This window comes from Baudoinia panamericana (assembly GCF_000338955.1).
Source record: "Baudoinia panamericana UAMH 10762 unplaced genomic scaffold BAUCOscaffold_5, whole genome shotgun sequence".
In the NCBI taxonomy this organism is placed as follows: Eukaryota; Fungi; Ascomycota; class Dothideomycetes; order Mycosphaerellales; family Teratosphaeriaceae; genus Baudoinia; species Baudoinia panamericana.
In genome coordinates, this window is record NW_006911261.1 from 1,608,905 (window position 1) to 1,625,168 (window position 16,264).

The 16,264-nt window shown below is 56.3% G+C and overlaps 7 protein-coding genes across 7 annotated transcripts in view; 3 read left to right on the forward strand and 4 right to left on the reverse strand.

Moving 5' to 3' along the window:
- Positions 1–1,080: 1,080 nt before the first annotated feature.
- Positions 1,081–3,895, forward strand: BAUCODRAFT_33414 (uncharacterized protein). Its single transcript, XM_007677118.1, has 3 exons — positions 1,081–1,368; positions 1,447–2,938; positions 3,015–3,895. The coding sequence occupies exons 1-3, from the start codon at positions 1,268–1,270 to the stop codon at positions 3,402–3,404; spliced, it is 1,983 nt and encodes a 660-aa protein (XP_007675308.1). The 5' UTR covers positions 1,081–1,267; the 3' UTR covers positions 3,405–3,895.
- A 353-nt stretch (positions 3,896–4,248) lies between these two features.
- BAUCODRAFT_462958 (uncharacterized protein) lies at positions 4,249–5,758 on the forward strand. The gene has a single exon (XM_007677762.1). It carries the CDS (start codon positions 4,342–4,344, stop codon positions 5,341–5,343), a length of 1,002 nt encoding a protein of 333 aa, XP_007675952.1. The 5' UTR covers positions 4,249–4,341; the 3' UTR covers positions 5,344–5,758.
- Positions 5,759–6,584: 826 nt separating this feature from the next.
- On the reverse strand, positions 6,585–7,818 carry BAUCODRAFT_462989 (uncharacterized protein). The gene is made up of 3 exons (XM_007677763.1): positions 7,149–7,818; positions 6,858–7,083; positions 6,585–6,803 (listed from the first exon to the last, which is right to left on the reverse strand). The coding sequence occupies exons 1-3, from the start codon at positions 7,538–7,540 to the stop codon at positions 6,672–6,674; spliced, it is 750 nt and encodes a 249-aa protein (XP_007675953.1). The 5' UTR covers positions 7,541–7,818; the 3' UTR covers positions 6,585–6,671.
- A 1,148-nt stretch (positions 7,819–8,966) lies between these two features.
- BAUCODRAFT_463076 (uncharacterized protein) lies at positions 8,967–9,471 on the reverse strand. The gene has a single exon (XM_007677764.1). It carries the CDS (start codon positions 9,327–9,329, stop codon positions 9,009–9,011), a length of 321 nt encoding a protein of 106 aa, XP_007675954.1. The 5' UTR covers positions 9,330–9,471; the 3' UTR covers positions 8,967–9,008.
- A 535-nt stretch (positions 9,472–10,006) lies between these two features.
- On the forward strand, positions 10,007–12,592 carry BAUCODRAFT_463078 (uncharacterized protein). The gene is made up of 3 exons (XM_007677765.1): positions 10,007–10,160; positions 10,221–10,589; positions 10,649–12,592. The coding sequence occupies exons 2-3, from the start codon at positions 10,269–10,271 to the stop codon at positions 12,152–12,154; spliced, it is 1,827 nt and encodes a 608-aa protein (XP_007675955.1). The 5' UTR covers positions 10,007–10,160; positions 10,221–10,268; the 3' UTR covers positions 12,155–12,592.
- Positions 12,593–13,029: 437 nt separating this feature from the next.
- Positions 13,030–14,532, reverse strand: BAUCODRAFT_122128 (uncharacterized protein; the record flags this gene model as incomplete). Its single annotated transcript, XM_007677766.1, has 2 exons — positions 13,030–14,333; positions 14,409–14,532. The coding sequence occupies 2 exons, from the start codon at positions 14,530–14,532 to the stop codon at positions 13,030–13,032; spliced, it is 1,428 nt and encodes a 475-aa protein (XP_007675956.1).
- A 1,261-nt stretch (positions 14,533–15,793) lies between these two features.
- BAUCODRAFT_67998 (uncharacterized protein) overlaps positions 15,794–16,264 on the reverse strand; it is a gene marked incomplete at both ends in the record, with an annotated part of 1,175 nt that continues 704 nt past the window's right edge. Inside the window, one exon of the mRNA XM_007677206.1 lies at positions 15,794–16,210. Within this exon, the coding sequence (XP_007675396.1) occupies positions 15,794–16,210 (417 nt within the window). The remainder of the gene's footprint in view (positions 16,211–16,264) is intronic.

Genomic DNA, 16,264 nt, shown 5'->3' on the forward strand with positions numbered 1-16,264 from the left:
TGATCGAAGGGGCTACAACTACTGCCACACTCGGACGGCAAAGCTCGGCCGTGGTAGTGGATGGGTTGACATTCGCTCCAGAATCGAGCGGAAGCGGCCTATTCCTTAACAGCCAATCGACGACTATAAATGGGACGAGTGGTGAGATGACAAGTATTAGCATAATTTCGGCGAGTGCGGCTGCTGGACGACAGACGAGTGCCGGCATGTCATCTATTGTTTCGACAAAGAGTTCTGCTCATTTGGTTCGGAGTCCGCATTGTTGGAGTTTGGCCGCGGTAGTGGTCATGCTGGTCATGTTGATCTTACGGTAGATATGTTGTGTAGATCTTCTGGATGTTGTGAGGCGAGATAAGCTGTCCCTACCTGAGCGAGGCCTCTCGCGATCCGCCCAAAGGTCAAATATTGGGACGGGACAACGGTTCCGCTGGGGGGACCTCTCCAACAACGAGGCGACTTATAACGTCCATCCACAAGTGGCGTGTCATTCTACGTAGTAAGACATATCCCGAATCCAGCCGTGTTGACTTTCACAAGATGGGCCGCTCCTCGTTGGCACACTATACTCCGATGAGTGGGCTGAGCCGCCTCAGCCGGTAGAGCATGAGCGCTGCATTCGAGTAAACGACGACTTGCTCGAAATGTTCTGCTCGGACGTCTGAAAGCGCACCGCGGCAGGTGAATTGCCTGGACTAAGAAATGCAGGTGCGATGGAAAGTAGCATCTCGCATTTCTAGTCCATGCGGTTGGCACTCTGCATTGCAGGTTTATACGTGTACTACCCACGATCTGTGGCACCACGCAATTAACCACCACCTATGTAGAACACACATAAAGCCCCCCTGGTCTTGGCAGCTGACTAATCATAACAAAAAGTTGTTGCGAATGTGAAAAGGATACCTTCAGGTTATGCACGAGAGCAAGCGATAATATTGGACAGACAGTCAATCAAAGTCCAATCAACACAGAACCAGCTCTAAGGACTTGTTGCAGTTTTCTTGATGCCTCTCTCTGTGCAGCATATGGTGTATTATTGACTCATTGAAAGTGAATGTCCATTCCGCTGCGAAGAGTCGTTGGCAGCCACAAATATCAAGCAAATCAAGCACTCCGAGTCAGACCTTTCCACCCACACACAGCCCGCGTCTTCAAGCGAGTACGACCACAGCCTTGCTTAGCTCCATTACATCGACTGTTCTCTGCGTCAGCGACAGCGCAACGCTTTCAAGTCGCAAGCAGAACCCGCAACATAGGCGCGGCCGCCACTATGGCCTCTGAATACAAGACCCGCACCGGGCAGGAATTCGATCGGAATGCATTCGAGTCTCTTCTGAGGCGGAAAGTCTTTCTCTGGCAGTCATTTGAACCGTACGGCAACGACCACCCTCCCTCCCTCCCTCGAATCTAATGCCAAGCCAACACTGACACAGACTGTTCGTTCTGTAGGTACGGCGCAACCAAAGGCCTCTTCGACTATGGACCGCCACTCGAGAATCTAGAAGCTGAAGTGATCAACATATGGCGGGACCACTTCATCCGACACGAGAAGATGATGGCGCTCAAATGCTCCATGATCACGCCTTACCAAGTCCTGAAGACGTCCGGCCACGTCGACAAGTTCGCAGACTACATGTGCAAAGACCCCAAGACCGGCGAGATTCTCCGCTCCGACCACCTAATCAAGGACGTGATCGAAGCACGCCTCAAATCAGACAAGGAAGCACGCGGTGAGAAAGTCGAAGACGCCGAAGAAGACCCGAAAAAGAAAAAGAAGCAATCCAAAGCCGTCAAATCCGCCGTCAAGCTCGATGACGCCGTCAAGCAAGAATACGAGCACCTCCTCGCCACCCTCGACGACTGCACCGGCGACGACATGGGCGCGCTGATCAAAAAGCACGACATCCGCAACCCAACCACCAACAACGAAGTCGAACCCCCCGTCTCCGTCAACCTCATGTTCCAAACCCAAATCGGCGCCACGGGGAAAGAACCCGCCTTCCTCCGCCCCGAAACCGCCCAAGGCCAATTCCTCTCCTTCCAGAAACTCCTCGAGTACTCCGACAACCAACTCCCCATGGCCTCCGCTTCGATAGGGTACTCCTTCCGCAACGAGCTCTCCCCCCGCTCCGGCCTGCTGCGTGTGCGCGAATTCCTCATGGCAGAAATCGAACACTTCGTCGACCCGGAAAGCGGCAAACGCCATCCCAAATTCCATTCAGTCCGCGACGTCAAACTCCCTCTCCTCGACCGCAAGACCCAATCCGCCGGCGGATCAACCCCAACCGTCACGAGCATAGGCGAAGCGGTGGACAGCAAACTCGTCGACAACGAAACTCTGGGCTACTTCCTCGTGCGCATCATGCAGTTCATGCAGAAAATCGGCATCGATCCGGCCAAGCTGCGTTTCCGGCAGCACATGGCGAACGAAATGGCGCATTACGCCGCCGATTGCTGGGACTGCGAGTTGTTGAACTCCTACGGCTGGATCGAATGTGTCGGGTGCGCGGACAGAAGTGCGTACGACTTGTCGGTTCACGAGAAGGCGACGGGGACGTTTCTGAAAGTTCGCGAGCCGCTTAAGGACCCGAAACGGGTGGAGGAGTGGACGGCGAGTTTGGACAAGAAGAAGTCGGGCCCGAAGTTGAAGAAGGATCAGAGTAAAGTCGAAGCGGCGTTGGCGGGGTTGAGCCAGGAGATGAGGGAGAAGATGTCGATTAGTATGGAGAAGGAGGGGAAAGTTGAGGTGAGTGTGGAGGGGGTGGAGGGTGGGAAGGTGGAGTTGGGGAGGGAGATTGTGAGTTTCGCGAAGGAGAGTCGGGTGGAGACGATGAGGGAGTATACTCCGAATGTTATTGAGCCTTCGTTTGGGGTGGGCCGGATTCTGTATAGTTTGATGGAGCATGTGTATTGGACGCGGGAAGGGGATGCGGCGAGATCGGTAAGGAAGATCCCAACCTCGAGTGTGTTGGGAAGAGCATAATTCCCGGCTTGCTAACGAGAAGTGTCGCATACAGGTCATGTCCTTCCTGCCCACCCTTGCGCCGATCAAGGTCCTCGTCGTCCCGCTCCAAAAAGACGCCCGTTTCGCCCCGTTGCTCTCGGAACTTGAGGCCCGTCTCGACGACGCACAGCTCAGTTACAAAGTCGATCAGTCCGGTGTTTCGATCGGGAAGCGGTATTCGCGCAACGACGAGTTGGGCATTCCGTTCGGTATCACGGTTGACTACGAGAGTCTCGAAGGCAAGGGTTTCACGTTGCGTGACCGCGATAGCACGAAGCAAGTGCGTGGGAGTTTGGAGGAGATTCTGGAGGCGATTGGGAAGATGTGTAAGGGGAAGGAGGGGTGGGAGAGTGTGGAGAAGAGGTTGCCTGTGTTTGAGGGCAAGGAGGAGAAGGAGGAGTAATGTACGACGCAGTTGAAGTGCGCTTCGCCTGGCCATCGGGCTGCGAGTCGTATGCGAATGCGGCGATTTCGGTCTACGCGTCGGTCGGGAAGGTCTCGCCACTACTGGCATCGAGATCGTGCAGGATTGCGGGCTTCTGTGTCGGAGAAGCCTGAAGGACAAAAGCAAAGTGGCGCAAGCCTTTTGGTTCCGACTGCATGCTGCTATGCTTAATGCTGAGGCTGAAGGGGCAGCGCGTGGGATGGTGATGACTGAAGCGCGGGACAGCACGCTGCTGCATGCCATGGCATGGCGTATGTGCCAGCTCATCCCTCCCATCGGTAACCGCGGCGTGGCTGGGAGTCGTGTCTGCGTCATCCAGTATCTCTCATTGTACTTCCGCATGGCGACAACATCGTCACGGGCTCAAAATCTTGTTGTGGTTATACTGCAGTGAGACTTGTTGTTCGTCCATCAATTCTCGTCGTGACACTGCGATCGATCCACACGGCTCGGAACGCATCAGTCTTGGCAGGCTTGTGGTAAGGGCGAATTAGAGAAGTGGTCCAATAGCAAGCGCCACTGGCCAGCCGGCAATTCAAGCACGACGCCGATTGGAGTAAACAACGACGAGCAGTATGTTGACACATACACTCTTCCCTACCCTCCCTGCCACCGCGGCGGAGATGGCGCGGCGATGGGAGGAGGAGGAGGGGTTACTCTCGCGCGCACGACTGACATGCTCATGCAGGCGCGACCGCGACCAACACATCACCGCCTCCCCCAGCCCGCTATTGCTGCAGTCCACGTCACATCGCGACGCATCGTCAGCGGTATCGGTATCGCGCCCTGACGCTGGTGTGCGTGCGCTACAGCGCGCAGAGTTTCATCCTTCTCATACTCGTGTCGGCACCCGTCGCATAAGCATAAGCATATCGGCGGTGATATCAATCCCGCGATGCAGGCGCCGTACGGCGGGTTGCCGCCGAACGTGCAGGCGCAACAAGCATCGCAGCAGCAACCGAGACGGTATGATGGCACGAATGGTATGCCCGAGTATGACACCAAGCATGGAGGACACTACGGCGCCAGTTCGTCGATTGCGGCGGGAGGGAACGCGCCACCGCCGGAGACGTTCACGGGACATTGGCAGAATGTACGTCTGCATGGCATTGGCCCCGTCGCATCTATCATATGCTTGCTAATGATCTCGCAGGTATCGCAAGGCTTGCAAGGACAATACCGTGACATCCTAAACACATACTGGCAGAACCAGGTCACAAAGCTCGAGACGGAAGACCACGACTACAAACTCCACCAACTCCCGCTCGCCCGTATCAAAAAGGTCATGAAAGCCGACCCGGAAGTCAAGATGATCAGCGCCGAAGCACCCATCCTCTTCGCCAAAGGCTGCGACATCTTCATCACGGAACTCACCATGCGCGCCTGGATCCACGCCGAGGAAAACAAACGTCGCACCCTCCAACGCAGCGACATCGCCAGCGCTCTCGCTAAGAGCGACATGTTCGACTTCCTCATCGATATCGTGCCGCGTGAGGACGCCACACCGCAGCATAAACGTCGACCCGAGTACTCGGCTGTAGGCACGTATGCCGTCCCGGACCCGGCAGCACAAGGCAGCGCCACAGGGCCCAGCGTCATGGCGGGTGGCCAGGAACCGCCGCCGCAGATGGGCGGACAGCCAGAATACGCGGGGATGGAGCAACAGCATATGCCCCCCCAACCACAGTATCAACAGCAGACGGGTCTGTTCCCGCCGCCTGCTCCTCAGCAGCAGCAACAGCAGTATGGCGGGCAGCAGATGTTCGACCCGAGTATGTATGGCCAGCCGGCGTACGGGATGGGCCAGATGCAGCAGATGTATCAGCCTGCGCCGCAAGGACACCCGGGTATGGCGGGGTATCGGCCGCAGGAGGGACAAGGTGCGTATTCAGCATAGCGCACAGAAAGTGGGTGGGATGTAGCTGACTCGGATTCCGTATCAGGTGTAGACGATCCTGACGCGGAGGGGGAGCAGGTGTATGGTGGGACCGGCTAGGAGAGGACACCATCACGCCGTCTCTTCACTTCATCTCGCTTGTGCGCCGGCTGGATTGATCCTCGTGTCAGGGCTGCCTCTTCCTTGTCCGACGATGAGTCGGAGAGCGACGGTTGGGACTCGGAAGGCAGCGCTTGTCGAGAGTGAGAGTGAGAGTGAGAGTGAGTTAGGAATTACGGACGAGCGAGCTTCCCACGTGCTTGGAATTGATCGTTTACCTTTGCTGAGACTGCGGATTGTAGCGAATTATGTCGTGTGTAGCTCTTTCTATAAGCGGACAGATGCCGATTCCTGGCACTCTTCCCATTCAGGCGCCCAGCGAGCGCGTAATGACGGTCGTGCGAACGGCACGTATATCAGAGCAGCTCACTTATGGTGAGCTTCTCGTCTTTATGCGAGTTTCTACTCGCGCTGGCTGAAGCGCTCCGTGATTGACAGCCGGCGCATGACACTTTTTCTGTTGCTGCTGTTTCTGCACCAAACTTCCTCTGCAGCACGTGAGTCCGAATGTATGTAGGAATAAGTAAACCTCGTCATCCGTTGCAAGAAGCGTAAAATTCCACTGTTTCAGTCACACACCATAGCGATCTTCGCACTTGCGAGCTTTTCCATCTTCCCTGAAATCCAACGACTGCCGTTGTGTCCCTTCGAAGCGACAGCATCAGAAATGCCACCGTGAAGCCGGAAAGGGACCTTGTCATCCGAAATCCGTTCGATCGGCAGGTCGTCGCCATGAACGTACGTCCTCGCCTCAAATGTCAATGTGTTGGCGGTGTGATTGAGTCTCTCCTTCCCGCGATAGGAGGTCATGGGACGCAGGGCTCAGGTGCGCCTCCAAAGAGACTTCAGCATTTGGGTTGCCGCTGCCGGCTCCGGGGATTGCTGTGGTGGCGCAAACTGAATCCGGTCGCTACGAGGCTGGATAACGAGAAGATAGCGATGGCCGGTCCACGAGCTCCAGGGGTGGAGGGTGAGCGGGAGAGCGAAGAACGGATCTGTCAGGGCGGCCACCCGCGGCTGCAAAGTGTGGAAGGGATTTCGTGGCCAGAACTGTAAGCATGGCTTGCAATGTTCACAGCAGGAGATTCGGCATCCAGCCACTCAAGCACACCAGCCGAGTGGCGCAGGACATGCTGATCCGAGAGCTTTTGAGCATTGTGCTGGGTAACAGCAGCAGACGCTGTGACTGCACGCTTGTTGTCGTAGGAGGAAGACATCTCTGACGTTGCTTACGGCTTCGCGCCCTTCGTCTTGATCTGAAAGGTGGCCGATGGGATCTCTGTTGTAGAGCCTTCAACGGTGACTTCCATCCCGAAGCCAGAAAGAGCGCCTCGTATGACGCCACACGGATAGTATAGGTACTGCCAAACATGAGTAAAAGCACCTAACACACAGTCTCAACGATTGACACCTACCGTCTGCGCTCTAGCAGCAGTTTCTTCAGCGGCCTTGTTACCCGCCCGCCGGTCAATGCTCATCTTACTGAGCGGCTGAAATTTGTTGTCCGTGAGCACGAAGATGCCTCGATGGTTGGTCTTGAGGTTGTCGATCTGCTTGCGGAAAACAAGGATCCATAGATCCTTACATATAAACTTGATGGCATCCAGCTCGTTGGTTGGTCTGGGCTTGTTGACGGAGAAGCTAGCCTAGAGATCAGCCGGACTCTCGTTTAGATTGCTCGGCGCAAGAGGTAGAAGCGTACCTACCGCTCAACCAGTCCTTGTCCTACTCGGTAACCCATACCGTCGAGCCGCCAGAACACACCCTCTCGAGTCTGCTCGGTCATGACGGGGAAGCCTAGGCTTGTCAAGGCGGGCTCTTGGTCATCCACAGAGCGTTTTGCTTCCCTGCCAATCGCCCCATTCTCGGCATTGGCTCCTTGTTGCTCATCTTGGTTGATGGGTGTAGACGCCGTGGTTCTGATCGACGTCCTCGTACGCTCGTACTGCTCTCTTAGTGCTTTGTGCCGGGCATTGACTTGCTCGGTCACTCGCTGAGCGAGCGGAACCAGCTCGATGAGGAGGAAGTCAAGGGCTGATGCTGCGGCCTTTGGATTGAGTGGATCTTCGTCCGGTTGAGGTTGGGGGACGCGAGACATGTTCGGGGATGTATATGAAGCAGGATGCTTTGCGATGTACCTGGCTCGGAGAGTTGAAGTTTGGGAGCGTTGTCAAGCTTCGCCGCGAAGCGAGCCACCTCTCTTAGTCGTGCCTTCCCCTCTCTCTCTTTTACAATCACATATGACACCAATCAGAATCTTCTAAGGCGAGGAGTCATGTATCGGAGCATGCACATGCTACTCCAGTGAACTTGATCTATTTACGGAAACGCTTGAGATACCCAACGGCTGCATAGCTCACAGTCCCGAGCATAAGACCATACTTGTCCTTCTAAAAAGCAGGAACAGAGTAGGACATAAGGCACTCGCTCGGCCGCTCGAGATCAACGGACCACAAATTGCGCGGAACTGATGCCACGGCTCTCTCACCTGCCTTCCTACTAAACCCAGTTACCCTGGCAGGCTGAACCACAGTGCCATCTGGCGCAATCACTAGAAGGCACCGTAAACCCGGTCTCTATCCCGTTACAACTCTTCGCCGCCTCACACGATAACGTTACTGAGATGCCCTATATGTCGTGCTCGTGGACGGTCAGTCACTTGCATACTTCAAAATCCGTCCTTGAAGCAGTCGTGGTTGCCCACTCGGACCCAGAAGGTAGGCCGGGCCTGCGACGAGAGAGAAGCTGGTAGTATTGATTGAGCCATGGGTGCACCTGTTGCTGCTTGAGCCACTCAATGAGAGGCTGTTGGCTCGATGGCGGTTGTGACGCAGCGGTAAGTGAGTGTTGGCATCTTGAGTATGCACTCTTTCTCGTGACAAGCATTTCGCAGTATATAGCATCGCAAGTCAAACAATGCGCCATTTGATGACAAGGTTAAGGGCTCATGGATAGAGACTTATGATATTGGCACTAAGGGCGCATCCTGAGCAGAGAGGAGACGGTTTGGCAGAACCTTCACATACCTTCACACATCCCACGCGCTCCCGCTATGTTGATTGGGTCGAGGTGAGACGCGATGCGAGAAGCGAGAAAAGACATCTCACATGCTACTATGCAAATCACGAGACACGGACAGCAGCCCAATTCGGTAGGTACGACGGAACTACGTTTGACAGGTCACATGACGGTAGGGGCCTGCGAGATGAAAGCAGAGTGATTGTCGATCACCAAGATGCTTTTCAGACGGGTATCCGCATGCTGTAGCTCTCGAGAAGTCGTCCAAAGCCGAAGCTACCCGAAACTCCACAAGCACGACTTGAACTGTACAGAGTGCGGGCACGGTTAGCCAATTGACGCTTTCAGTCCGTTCTTATCGAAGGCGAAGAACATGTCTTAGGGAACACAGGAACGACTAACATGTCGCGAATGCAAATGAAAATGTATGCCCAGGCGGACACGAGAAATCCTGCTCATGCGTGATGCAAGCTCGACCAGGATAGCCTTGCTTGACAGTATTGAGGTCTTCTCTTAGGGCCAGTGTCAGGTATGATATACTCGTCAATCTATCTGGAGCGATACCGTTTGAATACTAGAATTACGAACAAGAGCACATCTGATGTGCCGCCGACTCTAACTCGAAGGCCAGACTGCTGCCCAATTCCGTGGTGTTTGATCGTTTGTGGGAGACACTGCAGCAGCTGCATGAACTTCACGAACCAACCTGCAGTCCGCTCGAAGATAGTGTGTCGGGCGTCGCAGACATTGCAGTGATAAATGCACGCTCGAATGTAGCGTGCCGTACATCTCCTCGCCCCATGCTGGCTCAGCCAATCCATCGCCTTTCGCCTCAGCACCCACTCCCTGCACGCTGGGCTTCGTTGCATTAGTCTCTGTGTGCACCGTCATCTGATCAAGTAACGACTCGAGCAGTGTTGCCACTGCCTTGACGAACTCTTGCGAGCTGAAATTGAACCTTGATCCACATGCAATAAGCCGTCCGCAGAACAAAGGAGCCTCAGAGCGCCATTACTCGCTCGACGACCTCAGCCAACCATCTCCGGCAAAATCGTCTGGGTCTTCTTTGAGCGACCCTTTTCGACGCCGGCACGCCGGAAGAGCTGCGGCCTCTTCCCAAGGCGGATAGGGCGACGTATGAGGCCAGCATAATTAGCCTCGTTCTATTCTGTCTCCTTCAGGTGGGCTTGCGAGGGCGGCACCGCGGTGATTATTGCGTCGAGGAGCCGACGGAGTCTGTAAGGCGGACGGCAATCCATTAGCGCGAGCGAAACCGTTCGGCGACCCTTTACCATTCATCTGCACCCTTGTCGTTTTGGCGGGGACAGCCGGCGGGCCGTTCATTTGAAGAACGACCACATTCTCAGGAGAACCTCCCTATTATCGGCACGCCTTTCTACCACCCTCCCATCTCACCCTTATCACGCTCGTTCATCTCACACCACCCTCACACGAGCAACGCGACAGCGATCATTCGAAAGCTTCTGGACCTGCTCTTGTCGCCGCTTGCTGCTCGCTACTACGGGGCCCCGAACTGCGCAAGCTCTGGCAATCCGCTAACTCTTCCTACCTCAGCATCGCGTGTGGAAGAGAATACGTATTTCACACCTCATTACCCAATCTCGCTGAAGAGGTCTTCGCCCTCGTCTGACCGGATGCCTGTCGCTCATTGTTAAGATATCATCAGTCACGAGATCACGGCAGGTCACGAATCACGAAATTACTGGTGCGAACGCCCGTCACGACTAAAGCCTGTCTAGTGTGCAACGCTCGAGACGAGTTCTTCAGAGCCGGGCCAAGCTGGCACGATGAACCATAGCAACTACGATATGTATTACGACAGCCCATCCAACCGTTCACCAAACTCGCACCGCAACCTCAACCGTCAGAATTCCCGTCAGCAGTTTGAGTCCCACCCTTTCCTGCCCTCCGGCCTGTACCCGGAAGCTTACGGAGGGGACAAATACGGCGACATGCGCAACGCTACGATTGGTGGTTATGGTGCCGACTATGGCATGGGTGGTGGATCATGGAACGCGAGCGCTTTCAGTCAGAACAACACGATGAACGGTCTTGGTACCTCTAGCATGAGAAGGCCTCATTCGAAGGGCAGGTCTGGTCTGCCGTCGGTGAGTCAGCGAGCGTACGTTGAGATTGTGGTTGCGAACGCTACTAACTTCACGTCCAGGCCTGGCTTGATCAGCCGCAACAGATGCAAGGCAACCCGTACATGAACATTGGTGGCTTTGGATCGATGCGCCAGGACACCCTAGGTTCTGAGCCCGACGAAGAGCTCATACCGACTGCCATTGTGATCAAGAACATTCCGTTTGCCATCAAGAAGGAGCAACTTGTGGCCATCATGACCGACATGGGCCTCCCTCTCCCGTATGCCTTCAACTACCACTTCGACAACGGCGTCTTCCGCGGCTTGGCATTTGCCAACTTCACCAACCCGGAGGAGACTGGAGCAGTAATTGATGCCATGAATCATTTCGAGCTCAACGGCAGGAAGTTGAGAGTGGAGTACAAGAAGATGCTACCTGCCGCCGAGCGCGAACGCATAGAACGCGAGAAGCGTGAGAGGCGCGGTCAACTGGAGGAGCAGCATCGACCCATGGCTCCTTCCACCCTGCAGACTCAAGGCTCGATCTCGTCACTCTCGTCACGCCTGCAGAACCACTCGCCTTCTCCGCTTTCGGCGCGCAGCATGAGACCAAACGGTTGGGTCGACACGCCCACTGGCGAATCACCGCAGATCGGTAACGATGTCGATATGAACGACCCACAGACGCTACAGTACTACACGAAATTGCTCCTGTTCAAAGAGGACCCTTCCCGCGAGCTCATCGTACTCCCGCCAACCCTCTCGCCACCCGAGCGCCGCATTGTACACACACTTGCGCACCACATGGGCCTCGGTCACATGTCGAAGGGCGAAGCGGACAGACGCGCCGTCCACGTCTATAAGGAAGGCTCAAGGGCACGCGTCAGTCCGCCGATGCCACAGATCGCCACCATGCAAGGTGACTCCCGACGCGCCTTGAGCCGTGCAGCCACGACCGACTTCGCAGACGTGCGCGGATCGAACGAATACCACAATGGTCTCCGCGCCCAAGCGTCCGGGTACCTCAACAGCGAATACTCTGCCGTAGCGGGTGGGCTCGGGCCGGCGACAAGCTTACGCGCCGCCAAATCGTTCGCCGACCTGCGTTCATACACACCATCCCCCGTGCCTTCTACCGCCAGCTTCCCAGCCGCGCTGAGCAACAACGTCGCCCGCTTCCAAGAGTTTGGTGGCAGAGACACCAATCAATCCAACACGCCCACCCTGATGACGCCTCCCTCGAACCTAGCGGAGCGAAGCGAAAACGGCATCATCAATGGTCTCGGCAACATGACCCTAGGCGGTAACGGCTTCGGCGGCAGTCCACGTGGTCTTCGTGGTTTCCCCAGCTGGGACCGTGAGAACCCGGGTCCGATTGGGAGTCACCGCTCGTTCAGCACGAATTACGAAGATCGTTCCTCCTCTCGCACGAACCTGCAAGCGGGCGGCCCTGAGCGTCAGCCTCGCGGCCCACTGCCGGAGCGTGGTCCGGGGTTTCCGCGACCGCGGCAGAATGGGCATGTGGCACGGAATAGCGATGAGTTGTCGCAGCAGAGTAGTGCGCCGGAGATTACGGTGGAGCATTGAGTGCAGCCATACTCATACCGATCAAACGATAAGAGCAAGCGAATGTGATTACGACAGTATGACCGGCAAATGTCATCCCATATCCGACTCCGCTACCAACCACCAACACCCGCATCACCAGTACTATCCAGCATGCGCCCCTCAGACACGTCAACCCGCCCGAAACGAACGACGAGAACGAAGAACCGAACGAACGACGACGACATGAAACACGGATGAGGAAAAGGGGAACAAGGTTAGATCAAGACTTCACATAGGAGCTCAGCGCCCGCATGACACCCCTTTTCTTTTGCATATCTGCATACTTCTCATAGCACCCTTTCAAAGCATTGTCAGAGACGCTTTACCGCAGTGGTTGGCGCGCTGCCGGAGAAGAAGTTCAGGATGGGGTGGTAATTGTTTCTTGTTTCTTGATTGAGGGAAGAAGGCGTAATAGCGGCGTGAGGGCGGCGTTCCGGCTTGGTAGGGGCGTGAGAGCTGCGGCGGTGCGGGTACGGTGCGGTTGAATGTTTCTGCTTTCGCTTCGCTTCGCTTCGCTTTTACGACTGGGGCTTGTATGATGGGACTCCGACGCTGTTTTCATGTGGGTTGCCATTGATGTTTCCCTGCGACGGCCGAAGGAGACGGTGCTACGAGAGTCTGACGGCACGAGCGCGAGTGGAAAGGCTTGACGGGTGATGGTGATGATGAAGGAGATGCTAGGTAGCGCTTCCCAACAAGCGTACGTCGTAGTATTGCAGAACACAACTTCCCGAATGTGAATTGTGAATATTCGCCCATCTTCAGGCTTGCGCATGCATACACATATATATGTGTGCGTGCAGTGATCTATACGAGAGGTTGAAAGCCCTGCCCTCCCACTTGTTTACTTGGGATCAAGCCTTCAACCCACCACTAACGAGATCAATACACCCCTGCAACGTCCCCTCCATCTCATCCACCTGCCGCCGCAACTGCACATTCTCCCCCCGCAATTGCTCGACGGTAGCCCACGCCGCGACTTGCCCGCCCACGCGCGCTTCACTTCCGCTTGCATTTCCGCCGTGCCGATTCCACGCCTGCCGACTGCAGCCAGACGCAGTGCTTCCCCGCGAGTAGTGAGTCGATGGCTGTACAGCTGTCGCCGCCCAATCGTGCCCATCGTACGCCGGCGTCAACGTCAGCGTCATAGTGGGAGGCGGTGTGAGCGGCGTTTCCGCGCCGGCAGAAGTGACGGAGTCGGCGTACTCGAGGTCGGACTCGAAGCCCGAATCACTCGCGTTACCCGCGCTACTTCCGGACGCCCTTTTTATCCTTCTCGGCGTCACTTCATCCGCCAGCTCGTCCGTTGATCGACGGACGAGCTTGATGCTGTTCTGCGCCATCTCTCGCAGTTCCTGCACCTTCATCTTCTCCCCGGCTAATTGCAACGCCATCTCCCGCATCGCCCGTTCCTGCTCTTGCGCCTGCCGGCTCATGTCTTCCAATTGCATCTTGAGGTGTTGGGCCCGCGTCTCCGCTTCCTCGACTTCCTCCCTCTGCGCGTCGATCTCTGGCTGGATGGATGAGATGTAGGAGACCTTCTCTGCGTATGCGGTTTGCAGGCGTGAGAGGAGGGTGGTGGCGGTGAGGAGGAGGTCGTTGTAGGCGTGCGGGGAGAGGGGGTCGGCGGGGCCGTGGGGGAAGAGGGCTGTGTTGATGTTGAGGGTGAGGAGCTTGTCTGTAGGAGGGTTTGTTGCGGAGGGGGTTGCTGGGAGGGTGGGTCGCCGGGTGAACCAGGTTGGTTTTGAAGAAGGGATGGTGGTAGTGGTGATGGTGATTGTTGTGCTGCCCTGCGTCGGTGCAGTGCTCTTCCGCCTTGGCCCGGTTGGACGCTCGGTGAGGGAGGGTTTGTAGTCCATGATGAACTCGGATTCTTCCTTTGTTGGTGAGGAAGGTGGTATGCCCAGCCTGACGGGCGCTGATTCCCCGTTGAACAGGTCTCCGAAGACGGGATGGCGCTGTTGCGTGCGTTCGGGGGATGTGGCGCCGTTGCTGGTGCTGAGTCTGGGGACGAAGGCTGCCAGGGATTTGGCTCGCGAGTGCAGGACGGAGCCCTGTCGGGATAATGCTGCCGCTGCTGCTGCTGGCTGGGCGCTGGAGAAGGTGGAAAGTAGACGTGATCCTAGAGGTTGTCTGGTTGGGGTGATTGTCTTTGTTGCTGCCGGGTATTGCAGGGTGTTGTAGTCTTCGCTGTCCAGATCCATTGAACGGAGGCTTCGCTCGTCGATCATACCGCCAGCGCCGTGATATGCTGTGGAGTAGAGCGTGTCCGAGTTGTAGTCTGTTGATGAGTCGGTGGTGGTGGTGGTGTTGTTGGTGACAGCTTGGTAGCGAGTGTAGCTGCTGGGAAAGGCCATTGCGGCTGCCCCGTAGTGACTGTAACAATGGAGGGCAGGTGCCGATCGGTGGGGTGTGACTTCCTGCGTCCAGACTTCTCTCAGACTTGCAGGGGTGACCGTGATTGATGTTGTTGTCCGTTAGGAGAAGGGATGCAAGTGGTGAAGTCAACCTCTACCTAGAACAAGTGATACGTGAGGAAGCGTTCGCAGCGTGGGCGTCTTCTATCAAGATTGTTTGGTTGATCCCACTTTCACTTGGTTGCAGCAAGATTGGGGGACGGGCGGGACGTTTCAGCCTTTCAGCCCTGTCTAACAGTCGTGAATCCGGTCGCACGTGAGTTGCGATGCCAATGACACTCGGCGCAATAATACTGGAAGACGAGATTAGAGTGTAGCCACAAATGCAGAGTGCAACTCTCAGGGATTCGGTGCGACGGCAGTAAATACATCTAATCATCAACAGTGGCTGGTGAGCGTTGGATCGCCGCGGACCCCTGTCCAACCTCTCGTTTCATGTTCACAATGTCTCTATAACTCTCCAGCCACACCAACCATACTGTACATGTATCTCACGCGACATGACGCCGCACAGTGGCTGGTTGCTATCCACACGATACCGAATCGAGTTCTCGCAACTCTCACCCTGCCGCACACATCATGACGCTTCGGCCGGCAGATTGCGCACTTCCCACCACACAATCGGTTCACGGCACAGAGCGACGAGCTAGGCCGGCGACCAAGGTCGGCAGAACGTCGGGCTGGCGGAAGAGATCACTACATTCTCAACGGATGTTGAGTATATCTGAAGGGAGCAACTGTGAGGATTCGTCGCTGTGCTTTAAACGGCTCTCCGGGGTCTCCCGTGCCATTGTCAGTGGTCCGCAGGCTGCTCTCCTTCACACTGTGTCTTGAACTCCACCTTCTGGTTTCGTCTTGAAGTGACCATAGGACCATCATTTCGTTTTCTTGCCGAAACGGTTCTGGTCTTGTCCCGCGTGCCGCAAAGGCATCCCCATGCTTTAACCCTTCTGCAGCTGCTGTTCCACCGATCCATCCTCGCGGAGGCAGTAGGCGCGTGAGCTGTCGTCCCGTCACGATATGCTCGTATGGGCGGTCCCATCACCATCCGTCTCCGCGCTTCCATAGAAACGGAACCACCTCTCGCTGACAGATTCTCCGCGTTCCGTCTCCGGTCCACCACACTGTCAAGCATGCACCCGTCGCGAAGCACATACTCCGCCGCACGGAAAACGTCGCCCAGACCATGATAAATTCCCCCTCAGGTCCCCTCCACCCCCTTACAAACCTCCCTAAACAACGCCTCCAACTCCCCCACCCCCTGCTTCTCCGGCCCGGCCCTCTCAAACTCCAACCCCGTCCCCACCCACTCCCGCGCCTCCTCCCACCGCCCCATCTCCTTCAAACACATCCCCCGTCGCCACCACCCCTTCAAATTCCCCACCCGCTTCAACTCCACACTGATCTCCGCATCGCACGCGCCCTCCGGCCACGCCTGTTGGGCCATGTGCACTTGGGCGCGGTTGTTGTAGAGGGCGGAGAGTTCTTCGCGCACGAGGCCCGAGGCTTCCCACGGCGGGCGCTCGGAGGCCATGCGGATGGCGAGCGTGTAGAGGTTCAGGGCTTCCGGGAGGGAGGATTTCTTGTAGGCTGCGTTGCCGGATTCGCGGAGTTTGGTCTAGACACACGGACAGAGTTAGGCCGGGGGCGGGGGGGGGGGGGGGGGGGGGGG

What these genes read in the sequence shown, in the direction of transcription:
- BAUCODRAFT_33414 (XM_007677118.1), top strand. Translation starts at nt 1,268, where the DNA reads ATGGCCTCTGAATACAAGACCCGCACCGGGCAGGAATTCGATCGGAAT. An exon ending in CTCTGGCAGTCATTTGAACC is followed by an intron (nt 1,369 to 1,446) that starts GTACGGCAACGA and finishes TTCGTTCTGTAG; the next exon opens with GTACGGCGCAACCAAAGGCC. An exon ending in AAGGGGATGCGGCGAGATCG is followed by an intron (nt 2,939 to 3,014) that starts GTAAGGAAGATC and finishes TGTCGCATACAG; the next exon opens with GTCATGTCCTTCCTGCCCAC.
- BAUCODRAFT_462958 (XM_007677762.1), top strand. Translation starts at nt 4,342, where the DNA reads ATGCAGGCGCCGTACGGCGGGTTGCCGCCGAACGTGCAGGCGCAACAA.
- BAUCODRAFT_462989 (XM_007677763.1), bottom strand. Translation starts at nt 7,540, where the DNA reads ATGTCTCGCGTCCCCCAACCTCAACCGGACGAAGATCCACTCAATCCA. An exon ending in GGACAAGGACTGGTTGAGCG is followed by an intron (nt 7,084 to 7,148) that starts GTAGGTACGCTT and finishes TCTCTAGGCTAG; the next exon opens with CTTCTCCGTCAACAAGCCCA. An exon ending in CTGCTGCTAGAGCGCAGACG is followed by an intron (nt 6,804 to 6,857) that starts GTAGGTGTCAAT and finishes CATGTTTGGCAG; the next exon opens with TACCTATACTATCCGTGTGG.
- BAUCODRAFT_463076 (XM_007677764.1), bottom strand. Translation starts at nt 9,329, where the DNA reads ATGCAACGAAGCCCAGCGTGCAGGGAGTGGGTGCTGAGGCGAAAGGCG.
- BAUCODRAFT_463078 (XM_007677765.1), top strand. Translation starts at nt 10,269, where the DNA reads ATGAACCATAGCAACTACGATATGTATTACGACAGCCCATCCAACCGT. An exon ending in GCAGGTCTGGTCTGCCGTCG is followed by an intron (nt 10,590 to 10,648) that starts GTGAGTCAGCGA and finishes CTTCACGTCCAG; the next exon opens with GCCTGGCTTGATCAGCCGCA.